The sequence below is a fragment of the Lagopus leucura genome, unplaced genomic scaffold, assembly GCF_019238085.1.
Source record: "Lagopus leucura isolate 7727_CA_CO unplaced genomic scaffold, USGS_WTPT01 Super-Scaffold_73, whole genome shotgun sequence".
Lineage (NCBI taxonomy): Eukaryota > Metazoa > Chordata > Aves > Galliformes > Phasianidae > Lagopus > Lagopus leucura.
In genome coordinates this window covers 5,690,563-5,714,710 of record NW_024962252.1, presented here as the reverse complement: position 1 = coordinate 5,714,710, position 24,148 = coordinate 5,690,563, and the positions used below count along the sequence as shown (strand labels likewise).

At 34.7% G+C, this 24,148-nt stretch overlaps 1 protein-coding gene across 2 annotated transcripts in view; it reads right to left on the bottom strand.

The window, feature by feature from the left end:
• NBAS (NBAS subunit of NRZ tethering complex) overlaps positions 1–24,148 on the bottom strand; it is a 168,376-nt gene that overhangs the window by 22,061 nt on the left and 122,167 nt on the right. For both annotated transcript variants that reach the window (XM_042884755.1, XM_042884765.1), the window contains 2 exons: positions 21,665–21,860; positions 4,428–4,567 (listed from right to left, as the gene is read on the bottom strand). In XM_042884755.1, coding sequence (XP_042740689.1) covers positions 4,428–4,567; positions 21,665–21,860 — 336 coding nt within the window. The remainder of the gene's footprint in view (positions 1–4,427; positions 4,568–21,664; positions 21,861–24,148) is intronic.

The following is a 24,148-nucleotide window of genomic DNA, read 5'->3' as shown; positions in this document are numbered from 1 at the left end:
TTACTTCTCTGCTTAACAGTTTCTTAATACAACTTGATTTAAAAAAATGGGATTGCTGAAAAACCCATTCACTCATTTAAAAGATCCGGTTTTACTCCAACTGAGCAACCGAAGTTGGTTTTTCAGAAACACAGATGCAGAAACATTAAAAGAATAAAATAAAATCTATGCTGGTAAAGACACTTGAATGCTATTGACATGAAATATTCAATAGAGACAAAAGAGAGAAGTACGAGTAATGCATGATGAAAAGACACCAGAGAAGAGCAGAGATTGCTGGCAGCCTTGCCAAAGATGCTGTCATAAGCACATGATAATGATTGTCACTGACAACAGAGTGATAGAAGGTTCAGATAAAGAAGGCAGAAAGTTGCAATGGTTTTGTTGTTGCTATCGTTATTGTTTTGTTTTGCTTGTTTTGTATTTTGATCCCTGGTGGGCCTCATAACTACAGCGCAGCCTCTGATTCTCAGCTGGCATGAGTTATTCCTTTTTGAAGAAACACAATTAGAATTAATAAAATTCAAAATAATTAAAATGAAATGTAAATTATTCACAGCAGTGTATAACAAGAGGCAGTTACAAAAATCTGTCTATTTGACAAGAGCTTATAAAATGATTACTCTCTCATACTGAAGGACACTTAAGAGAGTTGTGTCTGATTTCTAAACCAATCAAACTTGAAGCGGTAGGACTGATAGGAAGAATGGGAATAGAACATCATTTCTGAAGCATTATTAACTGCTAAGGTTTTGAGTTCTCTCAAGTTCATTTTGATGACAGCACACCAATTACAAAAGACAAAGATCAGTCCAATAATGTTTCTGCATACCAAATATATTATTACTGTAGAAAAAAAAAAACCACATTTCATACTCAAAATATTATATTTTGCAGCTTAAATTTAAATTTAGGTTAAATCCTTCTAACACATTTAACAATTATTCATTAAACACGATAAATACACACACCCAAACAAAAAAAATTCCAAAACATACCTAACTAAGCCTATAGAACAAAGTGGAGGAAAAAAGATCATAGACTCATAGAATGACCTGGGTTGAAAAGGACCACAATGATCATTGAGTTTCAACTCCCCTGCTATGTGCAGGGTTGCCAACCACCAGACCAGGCAGCCCAGAGCCACATCCAGCCTGGCCTTGCATGCCTCCAGGGATGGGGCATCCATGATCTCTCTGGGACTCAAGATACTTACAGCTATGATTATGCTGACTGCTATTAAAACATCATTAATGTTCTTTCTAAAGTACTAGTACTGAGCTAGAAAGAAGGACTTTCAAGTCACAGTACATATTCCTTCTGATACAGGATTTATAAAGCGCACAGTGTTATTGGTAGAAACAAAAGTGATTATAAGAGGAAAGCAATGAGAATATAAGAACAGAGAGACCCCGTGGGAGAGCAAAATGTTCCACCTTTAATGCATTTTTTTTTCTACTGGGACAAGTCCAAGCAGGAGAGAGAAAACTAAACAATCATAGAATTATCAGAAAACAATAAAATAAAGAATAAAGAAACTAGAGATGCAACATTCCTACTAAGAAAAGAACAACACTGAAATGGGGCAAGAGAACTAAATCAGTCGCTTTTTAAACACGCAGCCTCAATTGTCTTCTTCCCAAGCAAAACACAGGTAAGGCAATGAAGAGAACAGATTGCAAGGTCCTTCTCATCTCTCAAGCAAGCAGAAAGAACAAAATAATGAAACAGCGGTAGGCACACTCTGCACAAACCAACTTGAAAAAACAAACAAAGGAGAAAAAAAAAACAACAGAACAAACTTGTTTCCCATAGTATTAACATAACTGCTTCTCAATCAAATTTGTTTTAATTTTTGGTAGTCTGGAGTTTCAGGCAAACTCAAGGAAATCTGGAAAATCAGAGCTAGTCTTCCTTTCCTGTGAATTAACGAACATGAATTTAGTGCTGAAGTCAGGAAAACTTGTAATTTCAGCACTTAAATCACATTATGGAACCATGAGTCAACGATTCTTCACTAAGTGGCTACTATGCTACTACTGGTGGCTACTACTAGTGAAAGAGAAGGGCACAACTTCTCCTGAAGGGTTTCCAGTGCCTCCTGGCAAAGTTAAAGCCATTAAGACACTGAAGTTTTAGTGATAATAAATTATGTCAAAGGTAAAAAAAAAGATGGAAATCTAATCGCAGCTTTGCAGCTTGTACCTTAAAAATGCAGAGACAGGCTGATCAGTCTTGCACTGTACCTGGGAAGGAGATGAAGTATGTCCTCCTAGAAGCATTTCCAATCATACGAAGGACACAAGGATGACTGAGCTTAGTCAGCATTAACTTAAAAAGGGGCAATCGTGCCTGAACAACCTGATAGTCTTCTACAATTAAATGACTGGTTTGGTGGATGAGAGCTGACATTACACACCTGCATTTATCAGGGTTTCAATACTGTCTCCCATATCTTCAAAGGCAAACTGATGAAGCATGGGCTACATAAGCAGACAGTGAAGCAGACTCAAAACCTGGTTGTTAACACTGGCACAAGTCCTTTTTGGAGACCAGTGATCAGCAGTGCACCCCAGAGATTAGTACTGTGTTCAGTGCTCAGACTTCTTACTGGAAGGTCAGGATGGCAGTGGAATAGAATGCACTCTTGTGAAGTTCATGTTAGAGATTTTCAAGACTCCAACAAAGCAGTGGCCTTAGGCAGCCTGCTGTAGCTGACCCTGCTTTGAGCAGAGGAAGGAAGGAAGAATTTTCAGGGATCCCTTGTGATCTCAACTGTTGTCAACAGCATGACAATCACAGAATCACACATATTAGTTAATGAGCTTATTTTTCCTCTCGTACCTTATCTGAGCTACACTGATTTCTTTATGTGAAAACTGTGACTAAACGTAGAGCTATACTTACTACTTAAAACCCTAAATACTTTATAATACAGTTGTTCTTAGTATTTTGTACCAATGTTCAGCCTTCACAGATCTTGGAACTAAGATGCATCTCACCTCTAAAACTTAATCCGCTGTTTGCTGTGAATGCAAACAATATTTAATCATTAGTCTGTTATCTCTTCTTCACTTGACGAAGAGAGCCTGAAGGAACAGTACACCAACTGGGAGATAAAAGTAAATAATTCTTAATTTCTTCTGCTACACAACAGTAGGCAAAAACATCTATTTATAAAAGTTCTCTCTAATCTTTCTGTTCACTACTGAACAAAGTTTGGCTGATCCAGATACTGGGAGGCATCAAATTTTTCAATTGCAATTAAAATAAAACTAAGAAGGAAAGTTGGGATATGAATTTGTGACAGATATACAGTAGTCCTAATAATTTTTTAATGCAATGAAGGAAAGTTTTAGCTTATGAAAATGTCATAAATGATTCATCAAAACTATCATCCAGAAATTGCAAACAAAATGCAGGCTTGAAGGTGAGTAACCTTTCCAGATTAGTTTCTAATGGACTAGTTCTCTCCAAGTACACAAAAGAATTATCATTCATAAACAGCTAAGTCTGAACATTTCTGACAAATCAATGTATATAAAAGCTTCGAGGAGTGTGGTGCCCACACTGAAACAGGATGCAACTGATGCCCCAAAGTTATCCAAAGGAAGCATCATTTAATGCCTCTAGCCTAACTATGGCCAGATGAAACATGGCATATCATGTTGACTAGACAGAAAGAGTACTAGTGTTACTGCTCTCCTTGAAGGACATATGTGACTGTTGCCTCTACATTTTAACATAGGATTGTACAAATCCTTGTATCTTAGAAGTCAGCATTGGTTATAAAAAAGAGGAGCAAAAAATTACAGCTTAGATGTTTTAAACGAACTATTTTAATAAGTACCCATTTTGTTCAGTGCTGAAATTTCAAATAATCATAATTTGAACTGGTGGGTCAGTATCTTCCACCTATGTCTGCCCTAGGATAAATTCTTTACTTACGGATATTTTTTCGGAGACAAAAAAAGTAACAGATAACAAATAAAGAAAAGAGATATGATACCACTGCTTGGTATCATTATCCTCATAGATGTTCTACAGCCTGTCACATCTGAACATTAGCTTTCATAACTTTTCTGAAGACCATAACTTTGAGTAGAAGAAAAATTCTGAACTTCCTGTTCTTTTTATGGATTTTCTATGTATTGCCAAAAGTAAAATATGCAAATCTAAGTTCAAGTACTTGAAAAAATCTCCAGGGCAATAGTTGAGGCAATAGAATTATTCTCTTTCCACTATAATGCACACTAGACACCTTCCACTAGAAACCAATTCAAGTCCACTTTAAATAAACAACCAATTTTTCCCAAAAATCAAAGGGTCATACTCCTCTTAACCATTTTTTAACTCACTGACTGAAAGATACTTGGTATTACCAAGCAACAAAATTTAGGGTTTCTATAGTTTGAAGAAATGCTCACCTGCTGTTCATTTCCACAGGTGGCCAAGCTTGAAGGAGTAAAACCAAGTGCTGAAACTCAGATGGTTTGTGACTAGATTCCAGAAGTCTCAGGAACAATTCACACCTTTTTTCCTCACTTTCAATATCTGTTATCTCTACCTGAAAGAAAAACATTTTAAAATTAAGGATTTAAAAGCAATAAGCTATCTGTGAAGGACATCAATATTGTAAAATAACACGCGAACACAGCCAAAGTCTTCACAGAAAGCCATTTTCTTACCTCTCATTTTCAGTTATACGCAAGTAAAACAGAAAAGCAAATAATGAAAAATGACTTAGGTATACATATTCTTAGAATAACATACCTGTAAAGTAGATTCATTGATTAGTTCTCAAGAGTGCTACATCTCTGTAAAAAAAATTCCTTATATTTCCTTTTCTCTTTATATATATATATATATATATATATATATACATAGTTTTATGTAATGTGCACGTCCAATACTCCTGTAATACACATTACTCTCACTTATCTATGTGAATTCAAGGTTTTACTTGAGTTTGCATCATCTAATCTCTAGTCTTAGAAGAAGGAGTATTGGAAGATTACTTCAAATTCATTTTCTCAGTGAAGAACTTTTGCTGACAAACACTGCAGTATTTATCTGTATAGGTATTTAAGATTAAGAAAGACAAAAACCCCAGCCTCCAGACAGCTCTGTCTGAGGAACAAGTGTCCATCTATATGCAAAATATGCAGCTGCTGTCAGAATTGGAATTCTCTTCAGCTGATAACAGGTTCTATTACAGATAATTACTGCCTGCAGTTTGCACGGTAAAAAAAACGTGCAAGGTAAAAGGTTTGAGTGTTGAAGAAAGATTACTGTATATGAGAACCAACTTGAGACTAAATGAGAAGCAGCTTATATTCTGAAGTGTGGGTATCACACCTTTGTGGCTTTCACAAATGGAATATCTATTGTTTGCCTGACACATGTAAGTTCTTATAGTTAAAAAATAATTTGTTACAATAACAAGGTTGCTTTCTTTCTACTTTTAATACATTCTAACACTGTTTTTTTCCACCAAACTCAGAAAACTTTCAGGATATATAAACCACCTTAGTTTTATCTTATAATTCAGCTGAAGATACATAGCATTAAATGTTAAAATTTTTGTTTTAGCCCAAGTATTTCTGAGACTTCAAACATGGGTGAAGTTTTCCTCAGTTCTACAGCTACTTTAAAGGACTGAAGTTCTTATTCCCATCTTCTCAAAGTGACTGATATATCAAGGACGAGTTTTTCAAAAGAGGTTGGAAAACAAAGATTACTGATGCATTTATTGAGTTGCCTACATAAACTTATGACTTTAAAATATTTAGTGTTGAAAACTTTACTTCTTTCTCCAGGGTATGTCTGAAAGTACTGCATACTAAAATGTTTTAGACAGCAGACATACATTACCCAATTATTGTATCCCTCAATTCCATCTATACTTCCTTGAGCGAAACACAACTATACTCAATATTTAAATCACAAGGCTGAAAAGAGAAGGGAGAATGGGAAAGGGTAAAAAGGACGCAAGACATCCTAAACTCTAAGGATCAAAAATATTTAGCAACTTAGCAAATTAATTACTAACTAGACAACAAAATCTCTCACATGGATTCATCTGCCCTCCAATTCCTTTTTCAGACAAGTAACTGAGCTTTTAGATCAAAGAGATAGCATTACGGATGGTCCACTGAGTACATTTTAGGATACTGGAGCAAGTAGCATGCTACTTCAGAACACAGCCTGAACGTTAAATCTCTACACTTATAGATAAAAGAACGAAAATGGCACAGAAAGTATCAGTATTAAAAGATGAGATGAACTATCACAGAAATTGAGCCACTGGCAATAGAGAGCAGATCACAGTAGATCGAATACTCTATTCAACGGAAACTAAATTCCTATAATTTGGCATAATACTGCATCTTTAAGATCACTTTAGATTAATTAACCTCATGAAAAATGTAACATTATAGAGTTCTGGACAGCTGGATCCTTGCAACATAATTGCTTACAACAACACATATTAATACGATCAAAGCAAATTTGAAAAACCATCCTATTCTCAAATACAGTGTGCATTTCTGACACACTTCTTCCTATGCTGGCTTCCTTAGAGGTGCCTACGCTTCCCACTTAAAGTAATAAAAACTGAAACACTGTAGAATGTTCACTTAAAATTCACTTTTCATATGCTGTTTTAAATGCACGTCACTTCTATTCACTGTGAATCAGGTGAGATTTAGAAGGCAGCAACACAGGGAGCAGCAAGTGTGTGTGCTTAAAGACTGAATGGGATCTAGAATGCAGCACTTGAGGATAAAGAAAATGGAAGGTTAATGAAAGAGTGAAAATAAAAGTACTTAAGTACTGAAGGACAGATGACAAGTACACTTACCTTCGAGAAACAAAAAAGACTAGCTTTATTCTACCTAAAATTTCTCATCCTGCCTTCCTTTTGTGTCTCAGTTGTTGGGTTGTTTTTTTTTTTTTTTTTATCTTCACAGCATCTCGTGCTTCTGGTACACATGTTAGTCACTCCTATACTCCACATACATCTGCATTTAAAGGAAGTTTTAGGATCATTTCACTCATCTGACAAAGTGTTTATTAATAAATATATATAATTTTCTTGTAAAAGAAAAGCTAGGATTTAGGTGTAAATCTGTGTTTTAGCACCAAGAATGCGTAAGCATTTGCAACAATTTCACAGAGTCAAATATACAAGGAATACGTTTGAAATGTATACCTTAATTGAAAACATCAAATACTTGCTAATTCTGCAATGACCATGCACACATTTCACATTACATGTGAAATGCACCTTTTCTAAAGCAGCTGTATTTAATCTGTGTGAATGCCTTCACAATCAAGATAACTGAAATCTATGATATGCCCACAAGAATGGCGAGAACAATCCTAGTAAGCAGGAGATCAACATTATGTACCAGAAACATTGAAAATAATAAAACATTACAGCACAGACATCATCTGCTATAACGTAAATCAAGGCATTTCCCCTAAATATTTTCCACATAGCTTTCAACTTTGAATGACAGGATACCTTCACCAGTCTCTAATTCTTTCCTGACAGTTCTCCAGAAATAAAAATTATAATCAAACCACAAAAACAGACAGTCCTGTGCTACAAGAAAACAAGATTTTCATGTCCACTGACATGAATTCATGCGCACTGACATGAATGTTGGCTTTTTTTTACACAAATAGATTATACAAAAACACACGTATATGAGGGCTGCTCTGAAAGCAATGCCTCTTATTTTATTATGTTAATCCATGACCTCAGAGGTGGATGTTGGTGGTACAGCAGCAGAGGTAGAACCTCCTCACCAATAATCCATTACATTTTGTTGCTGTGTGACAGACACAGCAGAGGGGCACTTTGGCAAAATGGTGTCTGACACGGAAATGTAGATGAAACAAAGCTGTGTGACAGAATTCCTCCTTGCAGAAATAAATGGTAATTGTTAACATTCATCAATTTTTGCTGAACTTTTATGGAGATCAAACAGTGGATGTGAGTACAGCGGGGTGCTGGGTGGCGAGTTTCAGCAGGGACAACAGTGACAGTGGTCACCTCTGCTGGTGCTGATTCTTACAAGGGTGGCATGCAGGCTCTTATTCATCGCTGGCAAAAATGCATAGCTAATGGTGGTGACCATGCTGAGAAGTAGTGTTTTGTAGCTGAGAATTTGCTCTCTTAAATAGTGTCATTGTGCTCTTCGTATCTGTTTTAATTTCCACATAAAAAAATAAGAGGCATTATTTTTGGAGCAAGCTACACAGACACAACAGAGAAACAGCAGAAACAGCTACTTTACACAACTGAGAGAGCATGCTCTGTGTTAAAAGGCAGAAATTTCATCTTAAAAGAGGCAAAACCTAGTTGAAATGAAGTTGCCAAGGTTACAGTTAAGCCTGTCACCTTGTAATAGCACAGCAAAACAGTAGAGACATTAAAAATTCCATTTAAACTGAACATTCTCTTTTCAGTGACTCTGAGCAATTCAGACAGCTCTAAAGCCTGTAGCACAACAACGCACTGCATTTCTAGCAGCATAGTCATTTTCAAAGCCATGGTAATAGCATACTATAAATCCTATCCCTCGACTTTTCAATTAAAAAAATCTAAAACATTCAAAGGTTACATACAGATAACCTGTCATGAAAGGTTCAGACCCCTTGTAGTACAAAGGCCTGGAAAGAAGAATCTGTCACTGAACAGATTAATGACGCTTACAGCGAGGTAGCAAAGAGTACACTTGAAATTCAGATAAACCATAAAGAATATAAAAGAGAAACAAGTGGAAAAGGAAAGCAGGGTTTCCAGTTTTAATAACAGACTTTTCCATTACTTCCTTGACTTCCCTCAGTTTCGTGCCTTCTCTTTGGCAGTGTAACACATCTGGCTGTATATTTTAAAAGGCTGCACAAATATTCTCCACAAGGGGAAAGCCAATTAGGGGAATTAATTTTAGAAACTATGCTCATGATACCTTATAAAAAGAAATACAAATTAAATAAAATTGAGCCTCATGTTAAGCGATTAACATACAGAATTTCACTATTAACAAGGGACCACATATGCTTAATATCAAGAAAACAAACATCTGCATAATGGTTATGTTTCTTAAAAAAAAAAATCAGGAAATTAACAAAGGAAAATACAGGCTATACAAACAATACAGAATATGCAACCATCGCTTAAAACTGGACTAGATCCTACCAGATTTAGTTTTTACAAGATAAAATAGTGATAGGGTAAGAGGGAATGGTTTCAAAGGAGAGAGGAGATTTAGGTTAGACGTTAGGAGGAAATTCTTTACTCAGAAAGTGGTGAGGCTGCCCAAAAACCAATAGTGATCCACACCAGGAAGTGTACAAGACCTGGTTGGATGAGCCCTGGGCAGCCTGATCCAGTGGCTGGCAACCATGCCCACGCAAGGGGAATTGGTACTGGATGCTCTTAATGTCCTCTCCAACCCAAACTTTCTATGATCATTTTTTTGTATCTCTGAGCTTACTCACACAACATACCACATACAATTATGCAGCTTTAGCCATTAAAACCACTATTTTTCCTCAGGTGGTTATGGTCTTATTATTAGCAGCAGATTCATGAGATTTGAGATAGCATACATACAATCATTCATTTTCCCACAGGTAAAGTCTTCAACCTATTCTCACCTGCAAACCATAAGAAAGCACTTCACAACGATGATAGATATACATATATTTTTTGCTGGAGTCCAGTTATTTATCAAAGAGCTGGCCACAATATCTTAGTTCTGAAATCACCTTGCTAGTAGGACATTTTATAAGAGAAGATTCCTACAAGCTTTTAAAACACTTTGTTTTATACATAAAATGTGAAGTATATGGGTATGAGTGCTTTTACTGCTTAAAAAAAAAAAAAAAAAAAAGGATTTTGATAGTTGTGATACTTGTAGTCTATCCTACAGCAGATAACCTTGGCAAAAAACATACCCTTTATCTGACTCCAGGCATACTGAGTAATCCTGGAATGCACATTTTCTTATATCCAGTATTGGAAAGAAAAAAACATATGCACTTAAAATACCTCCTCTAAAAGCATCGAAATATTCTGCCTGAGGAAAGTCTTTGGAAGACTTACCTAGCTTTCTTCCCTTACAGATTCAATGTATCACATGTCCAACATGTTGAAACTTCAACCTCTCTCAATACACAAAGTTTTGCTTCATCTTTTTCTATATATTCATTACTGCTTTGTAGAGATTCATTATGCATGACACACATAAAAGTGTGTAAATATGAAGAGTTGCCTCAAAAGTTTTTTCTATCAGCTTTAAGAAACTTACGATGATACACTGAAGAAAGATAAGGTTAAATAAAGCCATGGGACATCACACATGACTGATAAAGATAACTTCTGGCATGGCAGTTCACAGGTTTGGTTGCTTAGTTCAGTACATTATCTCGCTTTTTAAAGTGAAGTTAGTTTAAATCAGTATTTACAGCAACAGTGCTATGTTGCTGTATCTAAATCGTGTCCCAGAGGCATAACTATCCAATATATATTGTTCTCCTAATCCTAAAGGACAGACATCTGATAGAGTTGTAAAATGCTTTAGTGCTTAAACTGTATTATTTGAACTGACACCAGCCAACTTGGCTGCTGACCTGGAGACTGTTTTGTTTAAGAAAACAGAAGTGCTAATAAAAGGATCCACCAAACAATCACTCAATCCAATCCTCTCCTCCCACAAGTTAAAACAAAAAATAAGCTGCCTGATTACGTATTAGAATGGTGAACAGGAAAATGGAAGCAGACATACCTCCACCACATTCTTCCCAACAAATTCTGTTCAGCACATTACTTTTTTTCTCTCCTTAAGCATGACAAAGCTATGGTTTTCAACAATAGATTTTATCCAGTACTAACGTTCTAAGGAAATAATTGATAAGGATGTTTGCAAACAAAGAACTGAGCTGTAAAAATCAGAAAAATATTTTCCTACATATTTCTATATTGAGAAAACCTACATTCATGCTAAAATCAACTCCCTGTATTAAAAGCGAAGATATTTATGGTTTCTAAGAGCTGCTACTAAAAACCTACTGATCTACGTGATTACAAAGTTCATTTTACTACATCCACCAGATTGTAAATATCTCAAAATATGTTCCTGTTTATCACTGTCATTTGTTTGAATTAATATGCAATTAAAAATAGAAATATTAAACATGCATTTGAATAGTCCCTTCCTGCTACACTATATTTGTTTGGACTCACTTGTAAAATGAATTAAGTTTTTTTTTGTGTACTTCACTACAAGCTCTAGATGTAGAGACTTCATCTATACTGCATTTTAATAATAACCAGATCCAACGTAAAAGATTTTACTTGGATTCCAGATCAGGAAAGCTGATGCTACAGGTTGCTTACAATCATCAGGAAGGACTTCATATGATTTGCAAACACTGATTGATAACAATCTGATAGAATTCTGTAATGTAATGATTAGCATTTCTGTACTGTTAACCTGTTCCTGAAGGTATTCATGGCCAGGCTGGATAGGGCCCTGGGCAATCTGATCTAGAGGTTGGCAACCCAGCCCATGGCAGGGAGGTTGGAATGGGATGCTCTTTAAGGTCCCTTCCAACTCAAATTGTTCTATGGTCCTATGACATTTTTTTACATTGACATTTTTAACTATGACAAGTTACCAAGTTGAACAGATATTTTAAAGTGTTTATATACACACACACTATGTGAATATATATATGTGAATATATATATATACATATATATGTATGTATATGCATATATAGATACATATATATAGTATATGAACGTGAAAACAAGTGTTAAAAATTGCCAGTGAAAAACAGGCAGAAGTGTACAACTCTTCCTGAAATCAGACAACTACTGTCCCTGCAAAAGTATGATGAGGAGCTTTTAAAGGCTATTCTTTATTTCACTTGCTTCAGAGTGAAGATGAGAGACATCCCCTACCAACCATCATACTAGACACTTGTAAAAGAAAACAAGAACATATTGAAACATCTTATTCTAAACCTTCGTATCCCAAAGCGACAGTAAATACTTTTAAGGGCAAAATCGTAAAGTGATGCTGCCCCCAGCACACTATCACCATTTCATTATTTCTAAGCCAGGTGTCTTTAAAAAGAAATCTTTTAAGCTGTGATTGAGAGCAAAATCTTCAGAGACAACAGAATCAGGCTGAGAAAAGTAGCAAGAGGTAAAGAATCATTCACCATGTTATTCATCCTTCCTGTCTACCAGTGTGTAAGAGCAATGAAAAAAATACAGCTGGAAGCATGAGAATGAACAGTTTACACTAGCTGATTAAAGGCAGCTTAGAAGACCTTGTATATAGTCAGACAGAAGAGGTTAAAAGGTTAAAAAAGAATAAACTACCTATCTTTTTTGTATGCCATTGGAATTCAGAAATCCCTCAGAGAAGGAAAAGCAGGGAAGTACTTACTACTCTTTTACCTTAATCTAGATGCAACATTTTAATGAGCAATACACTAACCTCTATGCATAATTTCATCCAATAATTTTGCAGTAAAATCATCTGTTTAAGCAAGAATGCTTCCTAAAACACATAGTTTTTCCATTTCAGTAAACAAGTTTAAAACAAGCCAATAGGTTTCAGTTAAATAATTTCCTGGTAAATTATCTCCACCTACCTGTGGGAAATATTTCAAAGTAGAACTTGTCAACACATAGAGCTGCTGCTTCTTCCTATTACTAATTAACCTCCTCTGACTACCTAGAGATGAGGAGAATACTGGATTAAGTTTCAAATGTACGCTTCCCTTTTCTTATTTCATGTCTGTTTTTCAGTCCCTGTGGTATTTAGAATAGGCTAGACTGAATTCTGATCTGAACCTGAACTGACCTCTTTATGTACTTGCACATTGTGACAGTGTGCTTGCCCTTTATTCATCTGCCCAATCTTACAGTATGACCATCTCACCCAAAGCCTGTGCTCAGTGTCTGAGGGTCAACAGCAAGGCTCCGCAATCACAATACTGGTTATTGCCTGCCTCAAAACAGACATGGGAGAGACTGTGTGCAAACTCCTTGCTCAACAGTTGAGGGCTAACAAGAACAATATGCCCACTGAGATCAGCCAGCAAACAGTATGACTGACTCAAACATCTTACCCCATATAAAGTGAACAGCCCAGGAGCTCCTTGTTTGTTTGTCCTAAAGTATTTTGGACATTTAATCTACTCTCTGGTTCTATTGACTTCTCTCACATATAACCAAATTCAGTGATACTGAACTCTAATTAGTAAGTCACCACTGAAATGGCCATGATTTCAAAAGCTGTTAGTAATGATTGTTAACTGAGGGAAAGAAAAATCAGGCCTTTTAATTCTCTCTCCTTGAACTGTTTAAAAACAAAATAGAGTTGAAATTAGATACTTTATAATCTATATCTGCTCTGTGTTTCTATAAGGACTTCTCCAAATGTAACATCTCCTATTTTATTATGTAGGTCCGCAATGCCAGAAGCAGACATTGACGTTATGGCAGTAGAGGCTGAACCTTCCCACCGATATCCCATTACATTTTCTTGCCGCATGGCAGATGGCAGAAGAGTAAGATATTCTGACAAAATGGCATCTGACATTCAGCAAGCATCAAAGAATCTCAATGGATGCAGTTTTTTCTGCATAGAGGATTTCACACCTTTGCTTCATCTGCATTTTCCTGTCAGACATCAGAAATAGCCAGGAACTTCTGACAAACTGATTTATATATTGTTTAATTCCTTATCTGTTTGATATGTAGATCACTAATTCCTAAGAAACGCGTACAGATTCAGTAAACACAAGTGCATTGCCTAATGCATAAACATGTATAACTTGTGTAGTAAATAAAATGCATTCATTTATATTCTGCAGGAGATTGTGTTATAATCTGCAAATACATTTCAGCAGACAGAAAACCTCCTAAAACTGTACTGAACTATAAGGAGAAAAGAGGAAAAGAAAGATACCAATGAACAATGAAAAAAATTATGAAAAGATGTATATATCTAGCTATCTAACATTGAATGAGACATGATTAACATACATATGATTTAAAATACGCATTGACCAGGTGTCAGTTAACATGCAAAAACTGGAGTCTGCGTAAAGCATGGCTGGAACTATGTAACACAAGGGAGTTAAAAAGATGCAAGTCATTTTAGTTGTAAGCACCAGTTATCAATCACTGTTTCATTTTCATAACCTAGGTATAAAGATACTTCATTTAGAACACAAAAGGTGATAGATAAGAGATGCAAAATTTTAACAAGACTTTAATTTTCAAATATTACTTTTACATTTAAGCTGTTAAATTAGCATCAGCCATTTCAACCCATTATGCCAAGTGTCTCTTCAGTTTACATTTTCTGATTATCACTACCGTTAAGAAGTAGTGCATGCACAAGTTCCCAGCTTTCAACTGTGTGTATAACTTCCAACTCAATAAATTACTCTGTAATTCTAGCTAATAGAGGAAAAATAATGTTAAAACTGTTTTCATGTAACAAAAACTTGTCAAAATTAATGCTTTCAAAATACTGTCCAGCATAAAGGCTAAACTGACAAGTTAAAACAGGTATTTTTAAAAGGAATAACACATATTAAACTAAAACACCTGCCTTCAGAAATAGCAGGTTGTTGACACTGAAATATGACATTAAGTTGGAGTCAGTATCTATTAAAAAAAAAAAAAAGGACAGTAATGCAAGTTTCCTCTACCATTTATCCATGTTTATGACTTGGACCAAGAGCATTTAAAGTGACAAGTGGACGGACAGCACAAAATTATTTAAGCTGTACAAATTTAAATAAACGAGTAAGTCTGTTACAGCCATAGAACTAATTTGAAACACTAGATAGCACCATAAAACTGTCATACAAGATGAAGTTACGTGAGCGCTGCAATTGGTTGAATGGGATGTAGTCATCCTCACAGCAGTCATTGCAGTTATAGGTAAGTTCTTGTGCAGGAACAGAAACAATATATTTAGATTTATAGTGCTACATAAAAGAAAAAAAACATGAAAATGGCATATTAATATAGAATGTTGTGGTGATACCTACCCAAAACTTGAATTTTTAGAAAAAAAGCCCTACTAGCTACATACATGTCAGACAAATTTATATTTTAAATATCAAAAAAGATTAGTGCCTACATACATAATTCATCAAAGAAGACAAACATGAAGTAGTTACTTTTTTAAAAAAAAAAAGTCTCACACTTCTAATGAATATGAACTAGTAGAAATGCCTATCAAGCACTATTCAATGAATAGCTGACAGGAGCTCCTCAGATGGTAGTTCACAGACCTAAATAAGGTCAATCATCTATATGTTTGACTGAATGAGACTGTTTGAAAAAAGGATGGCATCAACAGATAGCAACATATTAATTTAGAATATTGATAAAATAAGGCCTAAAGAGAAATGGTTTTACAGTTCATACCTCACAAAGAAAGAAAAAAGATCAGGATCAGATGGTAAAGGGTAGAATTTCTGATAATTTTATGACTGCTTCTTTGCTTACATAAATTAATTGATGCTCTCAGGGGAGTGCATCATCAAAAACAGGAACATCGGACTCACTGAATGAAACTCCACGGCTTTTGATTAATGTACAGCTGAATTCAAAAGTGCAATTGCAATGCTTGGATTCATAAGCATGTACCATTAATTTCCACAAAGACATCATATTCCTTCTCCAATTATTTATTTTCAGGAGGTATACTACATATCACAGTGGGATTGGATGAAGAGGATTATAGTCACAGACACAGAAAACATCTTAGATGAAATAACAGGACTGGAATGCTTTACTCAAATTGAGCAAGCAACAGAAAAAAAAGAAAGAAAGAAAGAAAAAAAAGCATGGCGAAGTACCTAGATTAGCAGGCTTTGATTTTCTGAATTTTACTATCCTACAAAACACAGGATAGCATTACATATAAAATCACAGAGGCAAAAATCCAACCACTGTGCCAGTATTTTCTGCCTTCAATGCCAAAATTTAACAAGTGACAACGTAAGGCTGCATTACAGTCCACCCACATATTTCTTTGCTGCATAGTAAGAATTAATATGTCACTAATGAGCTCTTAATTTTTGTGAAACTGAGATAAAAGCACACCATGCCTTTTTTTCTTTTAAAACCATTTTCTACTTATACCTCCATTACTAAAGAACTATCACAGAAAGTGAATTGCCCTACGTGGTACCAACTCCAGAGCCTGTTTATCCTCCTCTAAGCAACCGCAGCAGTGTCATTCTGTTCCAAGCTTGCATAGGAAACCATCACATTCACTCAAGTAATACTGTCTGTCTCTTCAATTTGTCTTATCCATTTTATTTCTGCAATTAATTGAAAATGATTCATTTGCATTCTAAAGTATTTAATCAATCATATACACCACAGTTTATGTTCCCAAAAAACATTTCACATGTTGTCACATGGAAAAAATTGCATCTGCAAGAAATGGAAATTAGTGTTTTAAAATATTTATTAAAACTTGAAGTTAATTTATTAAACCTAATTTTTACGCATTTTTAATAAACAATGTCTCTATAACTATAAACATCTTAATAAATTTACTCAAAGATGATAGGATTATAAATTCTTCCTCTAATTAAGCATGCTTTTATAAATAAACGATGGGTAAGGATTAAATAGGTACTGTTTTTTCACTTGTACATTGCCAGATCAAGCTAACTGAGGGTCATAGTTATCTGAAAGTTGATAAAGTTTGCCTTCAGCAAAATGACTTGAGAATTCTCACATCTCAGGCTGCTGTCCATATACTCATGTTCAAATGTAATTGACACAAGTACATGCAATGGGTAAATGCTGAAAATCTACCATTTCTACCAAACGAACTACTATGAAGTCATGGAGTCCTATGTAAATTGAAACATATTTACCATACACTTGGAAAGAGAACCAGAAAAAAGAAAAGGAAGTTTGACAGCCATATAGAAGTTTTCAGGAAGTCATTATGTTAATGTAGACATTAGAAAGGTTGCTGAGACACAGAAAAACTGCATCTAACATACATAAATTGCCTACATCAGTAAATGACAGAGGAAGGATTGGGAAGGTGCACATGAAATACAAATTAATCCAGTAATTTTCCAAAGTTCCATTTTAAAAATAAGAGATAATGAGTCCTAAAATTACTACGTCAAATCTGTATTAGAATCCCTTTCCAATTTTTAAAAACATCCAGCCCTCAGCAGCTCTCAAGCCTGCAAGATCATGGAAAAAATGCCAGTAATGTAATAATGTGAACGGTAAGAGATTACCTTCTCTAAATGACAAAGCTATTTGCATTTAAGTAGCATGCAAACAGTAATTACATTTTCAATTTGCATAATAATTAAACAATCCTTTAAAGACAAGGTGTGTCTTATAGAGGCTTCACAATTGTTAGCTTCTTGTCTTAAACTAACACTTGCTTTACTCATGGAACCTTTGCTAATGCCTTCAACTTCCTGGGGAAAAGCTCTAACTCTCGTTAGTGTAACTGATTCTCCCCAGCTGGACACTGCAGCGAATGACAAAGCACGCTCACAGTGCTTGTTGATATTTTAACTTGCTGCAAGTCATTACAGACCAGATTTTTTTAATATTACATAAAAACAAATAATTTCCCATCTTAGATGGATAAAGCTAAACTTTGAAGTAAACAGCCTATGTTTTTCTCCTCCTCCCCAACATTTCTTTGTAATGTACAAAAAAGTCAGCATTTTGACCTGTATTTTTCATGCGTCAGTTAACTAGAAAATTATAGAACCTGAAGAGCTCAGATAAAATTCATCAAGGGGATTAAAACAACACATGCCTCCTCCCTCCAGGAGGGTAAGTTGCTACTGGAATGTGAATTAAAGACTCTCAAGCCTTTGAAAAATGAGGACCACTGAATTTTTAATTTTGTTAACTTATCATTAGAGAACTGGAAATTGCTGTGTTTCTGACTGTTTGATAGGTAGCTGCTTCCATGAAGTACATTTTTAATTTTGTAAGAGCTGGCCTGTTTCCCAGAAACACATTGATTTGTGGCACCACTACTTAGAGCACCTAGAGCATAATTAAATATTAAGGCCCCCTTTGATGTATGCGAAGCCTGACTAAGAGGATTAGTAGACACTCTGAGGGTGGCTTTCACACATTTTCTGGTAATTGAACACCGCAATATCATTTTACTTATCTTTACTCAATAGGAATCCACATTCATCCTTTACAATACTTAATATCCCTATTTGTACCAGGGAATGGTGGAGGAAAAGAAACATGGAAGAAATGCCAAGCAAGTATGGATAGAACAATCTGGAAGAAAGATCGTGAGTACTTCTTTGAAATGTTTACAACTTAAACTCCATTAACAAAACCTTTAGACACATTCCTTCACAAGCTAAAATTAACATCTGCTCATTTTCTGCACCCTTTTATTTTTCTAATGAATGTGACTGAGTGTTTTTCTACTTTTCTGGATGAGAAAAGGTGACCAAATGAACAAAGATGGAGTGACATTAGAGAAACAGATACCTACATACACACACAAAAAATGAACTGACATAGCAGCACACTTCTGAAAAATGTAATTCCTCATACGTTTGACTGGTTTATCAAGAGTAACCCAGAAATTTAACAGAATTTCACAATGGTGCTTCTTGAAGGTCATCTAATCTGAAGCATTAAGCTGTATAACATAAAAAGCTGTCTGGATAACTCACTCTCTTGATTTTTCAGCATTCATTTAATTGCTGAATTCTGCAGTTTTACTAACACATCACGAAGGAATGTGAAATGTATCTGGCAAAAATACAGAGAAAACAATATCCTACCTTCAGTTTGTTAATTCACAGAATAAGCAAATCAAATTAAATAACGTTGTACTTTCTTCTAAGACCAACTTGTGTACTAATGTTTGACATCAGCTGAATAGATTAGAAAAAAAATTACACAGTGAATCATAATGGGCATAGATGAAGAGTTCTGAACTTCAGTTACGAGTACTTAACAGATGAACCAATTTGTCTAAATCGCAGACTAGCTACATATCATAAACTATTCATTCAAAGCAAAGAGATCACATCCATCACATTTAGCTTGAACTGAAAATTAGAATTATTTTAAAATATGTTCCAATAGGACTCTCTCAATTCTACTCTGCAGCAGGAATTGTAGTGAAAAAAAAATCATATTGATGTATGTACATGTAAGCACAGCTTTCACTACTGCAGAGAAAATATTTTTGAACTTAGCTAAATACCATACGCATAGAAATTTATATTACATATTGTATGCACAGTTGTATATAATTAGCTCTAAAAGGTTTTAGTTTAACTAGCATAGTACTTATGCTTTTTACAACACAGCTTCTTGCAATATCTTCTTATTTATCAGCAAAGAGTAGAGCATTGAAGTGATTAACTTCTCTGTGCCACGACTTAACAGTGTTGTTTATAATCAGCACAGAATTCTTCCCTCACCAAAACCATATGTTTTGCTGCTGAAAACTATCATTGTGAAAATCCACCACTTCAGAAAATAGAAATTACTAATATATTACATGGGGAGACCTAAGTTGGCTGAAGTCTGAAGTCTACAAGAATTACCAGGGTTTAGTAAAGATATACGTGTATATGGGCCATGGTGGGCATCATTAACCAGTGGCATATGCAATGCATTTGATTAATTCCTAAAGTGGCATGAAATGAAAGAAAATTAATTCAAGTTTTGTGTTTTGACCTACTAGATTATGTGAGGAAATAAAAGCGATCTGGCATCTTACGTGATTCTTAAGTGTAATGAGTCTCATAAGGTTTCTGCCAAATACAAGGTCCTTTTTTCTCTTCTACAGCCATGGCTGAAAGCTACTCTATTTTTTTTAATTATTTTTTTTGTTAAACATATTTTAGTTTAACATTTTAGACTTGAAAATGGGTCACAGGCAAAAAAAAAAAATGTTGACAAGGGACACTGCATACTAATAACAGAAGCAAACTGAAGATAAAGAATCCAATCACAGACATACACATGCAGTGTCGTTGAAGAGTTAAGTGCTGGTATTACTGTGAATGCAAGAGAAAAAGTAATTTCTAAAGGAGTCAGGAGATAAGCATTTTCTCAAAGATTATGATGATGATTATTCCTTTGGAAGGTCTTGGTAGAGCAAGTCAAAACTGAGATAGTACTTCACGTTTGTTTAAAATTAATACAAAATGCTTTTGAGCACGGATTTTATTTTATCTTTCTAAGTATTATAAATGCTCTATTTTAGCTCCATATGGCTTTGGCGCTGGAGGTGGAAGAAGAAAGGCATCCAGGAAATGGAGGAAGATTAACTCTGCTTCTAAATAATTCTAAAGGTATCAACTAATACTCCTATGATTTCAAAATAATACCAGCTTCAAAGATAAGAATTAATGGGAAGAATTTTCTTCCCATTAAGCATTTACTAGATTTTCATTGAACCTGGAAGACTAAATGTAGAACCTCTAATGCTACATACTTTCTAATAAGCATTTTACCAAAATGAGTAGTGAAATACAGCAGTTAGAAAAGAATCATACGTAAAAAATGTTATTTTTGAATATTAATCAATATTTCAGTGTTCTGCTTCACGCACTGGAACAGGTTGCCCAGACAGGTTGTGGAATTTCCTTCTATAGAGATACTCAACACCCATCTGGATGTTACCTGTGCGACCTATTGTAGGAAATCTGCTTCAGCAAAGAGGTTGGACTCATCTCTTGAGATCCTTTGCAATCACTGCGATTCTGTGATTCTGTAATTTTCACTCCTGAAAACTTTCCTGCTGAGATCTTTATTATCTTAGATTTAAGTTTTACATATGCTTAAAAAAAAAAAAAAAAAAAAACCAACCAAAGCTCATACTCTGTTAATTCAGAAGGAAAATTAGTCTGTCTTAAACTTGAAAGCTCGGGCTAGAAGTGCTCTTTGTCTCTTTGTAGGAACAAATAATAACCAGCTTACAGCAAGTTCTTTCAGCAATAATTTTACATTGTTTTTCCTTACTTTGCTCTGAAAAGGACTTTAAAAATCACACTGGGGATGGTTTAAGGTATGAGCTGCTCTAAGAAAAAAAAAAAAAAAAAACTGCCTTAGGTGCTGCCTCTTCAAAGAGACAGTAGCACACTCCAACTATGATCAAAGCCATTCCCTATCAATCAGCTCTTCCATTTGAGAATGTCCTTGATGTTCCAACTGTACATGCATGGTATAAAACTCAGAGAGTACAGAAAAAAGAAAATCTGAATATAATGTCACACCATGTAAATAATAAAGAGGAGAGTAAAAGTGACAAGCAGTTGCCTAAAAAGAAAAAATGCAAAAAAAAATAGTGAGGAAGTTAAATGCATGCTGTACAAAACAATCATTAGTATTTAATCAAGTTTGGTGTTACTTACTCCTGATTGTAAATAAAAGCTGAGGATTCCATGAACTATTTTGTTTTTCAAAGGATCACAATTTACTAGAATCTTGATTCAAAAGGAAAATAGGATTAGCACTCATAGTGACAACCACAGACTACAAACTCAAAAATCACCATATAATCCCTGCACAATAAAGTCTCATGCTATCATTTATAGCAGTAAATTTTAATACCTTTGTTTCAGGCCAGCAAGCTCTGAGAACAGCTTGTGTCCTGAAGTACACAAGCAGCTTGCTGTCTTCATCACTGAGATGGAAGGCTTGTTCCAAAATTTGCAGTACTTTGATGCGAGGCTTAACTGGTAAAGAGTCATCACCACAAAAAGGTCTCAGCCACTCCAGGAGATCATCCGAAGAAACTACTTTCTCCCTGCAATTAAACAATACTACGTGAAACATCCTGATCCTATTATCTACATGTATTTTCAAAGTTGTTAATGGATCTGTTCAATACATTTCAAACTTTATCAGAGGTGTCATGAATTATCTTTGTGTTACACAGAAGCAGAACCCAGGTAAACTAGTGCAAATGTGGGATTCCTCAGAATTGCTACATGAAGTACAGAGAATACCATGAGCAGTATGATGACTTCTTTTAGATGTCTACTTAGAAGGAGTGTGCCTCTGAAGAGCTCATCTCTGTGAGACTGCTGACAAATCTGACCTCATATCAGGTGCCTGAAGCTAAGTGCTAGATTTTTTTCTTTCTTAATTCAAATAACCTTGTAAATACTACAAAACTCCATTTATCCAGTTATGCATCATTCCCACACTACCTTGACTGCAAATTTAATCACAATGGCCCTGAATTTCAGTACCTAAAAATGACCTAATGCAACTGATACTGATTGATAACTGCACTTTATGTAGCCTGACCACTTTTTTTTTTTTTAATATGATTTATTTTTTGTTTTCAACTTTCTCTAATGTTGATCTATACTGTTTTCTCTCCTTAAAGGTCCTACTTTATATTCTACATACATGAATTAACATCACTAGTGGCTCTAGCAATTTGTTGTTTTTTTTTTTTCCTTTATATAATCTCTAGCTAGATGGATCACTGCATGTCCTACCATGGTAACGAAAAATGTTCACAATCCTTTTAAGAAAAAAACTGTCATAAATCAATACATTTTGTGTTTTATCACTTAGATAATTAACAAATATATCTTAATAATGTAATTTAGTTTTTTAAACGTTTATTATACTGAACACATTCTAAATTTTACAGTACATTTTACAGTACACTGACTGTCACCAACACAACCAACCTGCTAGCAACTGCAGATGCAGTAATCTAGTCCTTTACTGGCTCTAAATTACTATGTAACAAATAGTAAAAGCCTATTCTGCTATTTTTCAGTAGAATTTCAAACTAAAGCTTATTTAATTTAAATAAAGAAAATGGTTCCAGGTGGAATGTGATTTATAACTAATGTTCCCTTATTTGTCTTAACGAGGCAGACGGGAAAGTAATATCAGACAGAAAAATACAAATTTATCCTGTCTTGCAGCTCTGAAATAAACATTGACAGCTTAGATATTCAGATTGCAAAGATCTCCATTTTACTTTGTTTTTATATTGCCTGAATGATACTGCTGAATGCAGAACTTCAGTAAAATTAGATATGCCTCTGCCAAACGAGTGTCATTCAAACTGCGCACAAAAAGTGTGGAAATTAAGAGAAAGCATCTGAATATTTCCAGCGTTTTGCAGATCTCACACCTGTTTGTTTACATATGCTTTTCCAAGGCGTTTATATTTTGTAAATTGAATAGCTAAGCTTTACGAAGATAAATAAGAACAAGTACTTAAAAGAACGTAAATAATCTCCTGTAATTGGAATGATTTTCACTTTAGCTTATTGTTTCAACAGTTCAATTTTGAAGTATGTATCCAAAGACTCTGGAAAGTACATTTCAGAATATAACTAGAGTTTACTTTCTCATTCTACATTATAATATTGTAAATTAGATTTATTGCAGATTTTGACAACAGTCTTCTTCAGTATCCAATATTTACCCAATTTAATATTAGTGGAGGAGCCTCTGCATAATTTAATTGTTTTTGTTGGCCACTGAAGAGCATGGGGCTTTATTATTTTATTACTTTTCAATTATTATTATTAGACATGAATTCTAAAGTTCATAAAACTGAAAAGACAACTGATTGCTTTTCTTTCTTGTCTTCAAGAAAGATACAATGGAATATGCATCAGTGAGAGAGACAAATCATTAAGTAAGTTGATATATGAGCATTCACAAAAGAGAAGACACAAAGAGAAGCATTACACAGCATTTGAGTAATTTTTTTTTGTGCTATACTCTGCATACATTGACAAGATACCTCAATTCAGGTATCTAAATGTTACTCTATTACATGTAGCTTATCTAATAAACTGAAACAAAAGCAAGGTTCTACTTCTAGACGGAGTTAGGGCAGAAATTCCTCAATTTCCTCAAATCACCATTAAACATTATTACATAAATCTTATGTTCAATGACTTCTTTCTTCCAAAAGCTCAAGTAAAAGGTTCTGTTAAGCTTCAGATTTTGAGCTTCATAAGGGATAGCAGGTTAAGAATAAAATCCTGTAAAACTAAATGCAAACTCGTTATACACATCTGTGAAGAAAAATCATCCATACTCAATATTGTA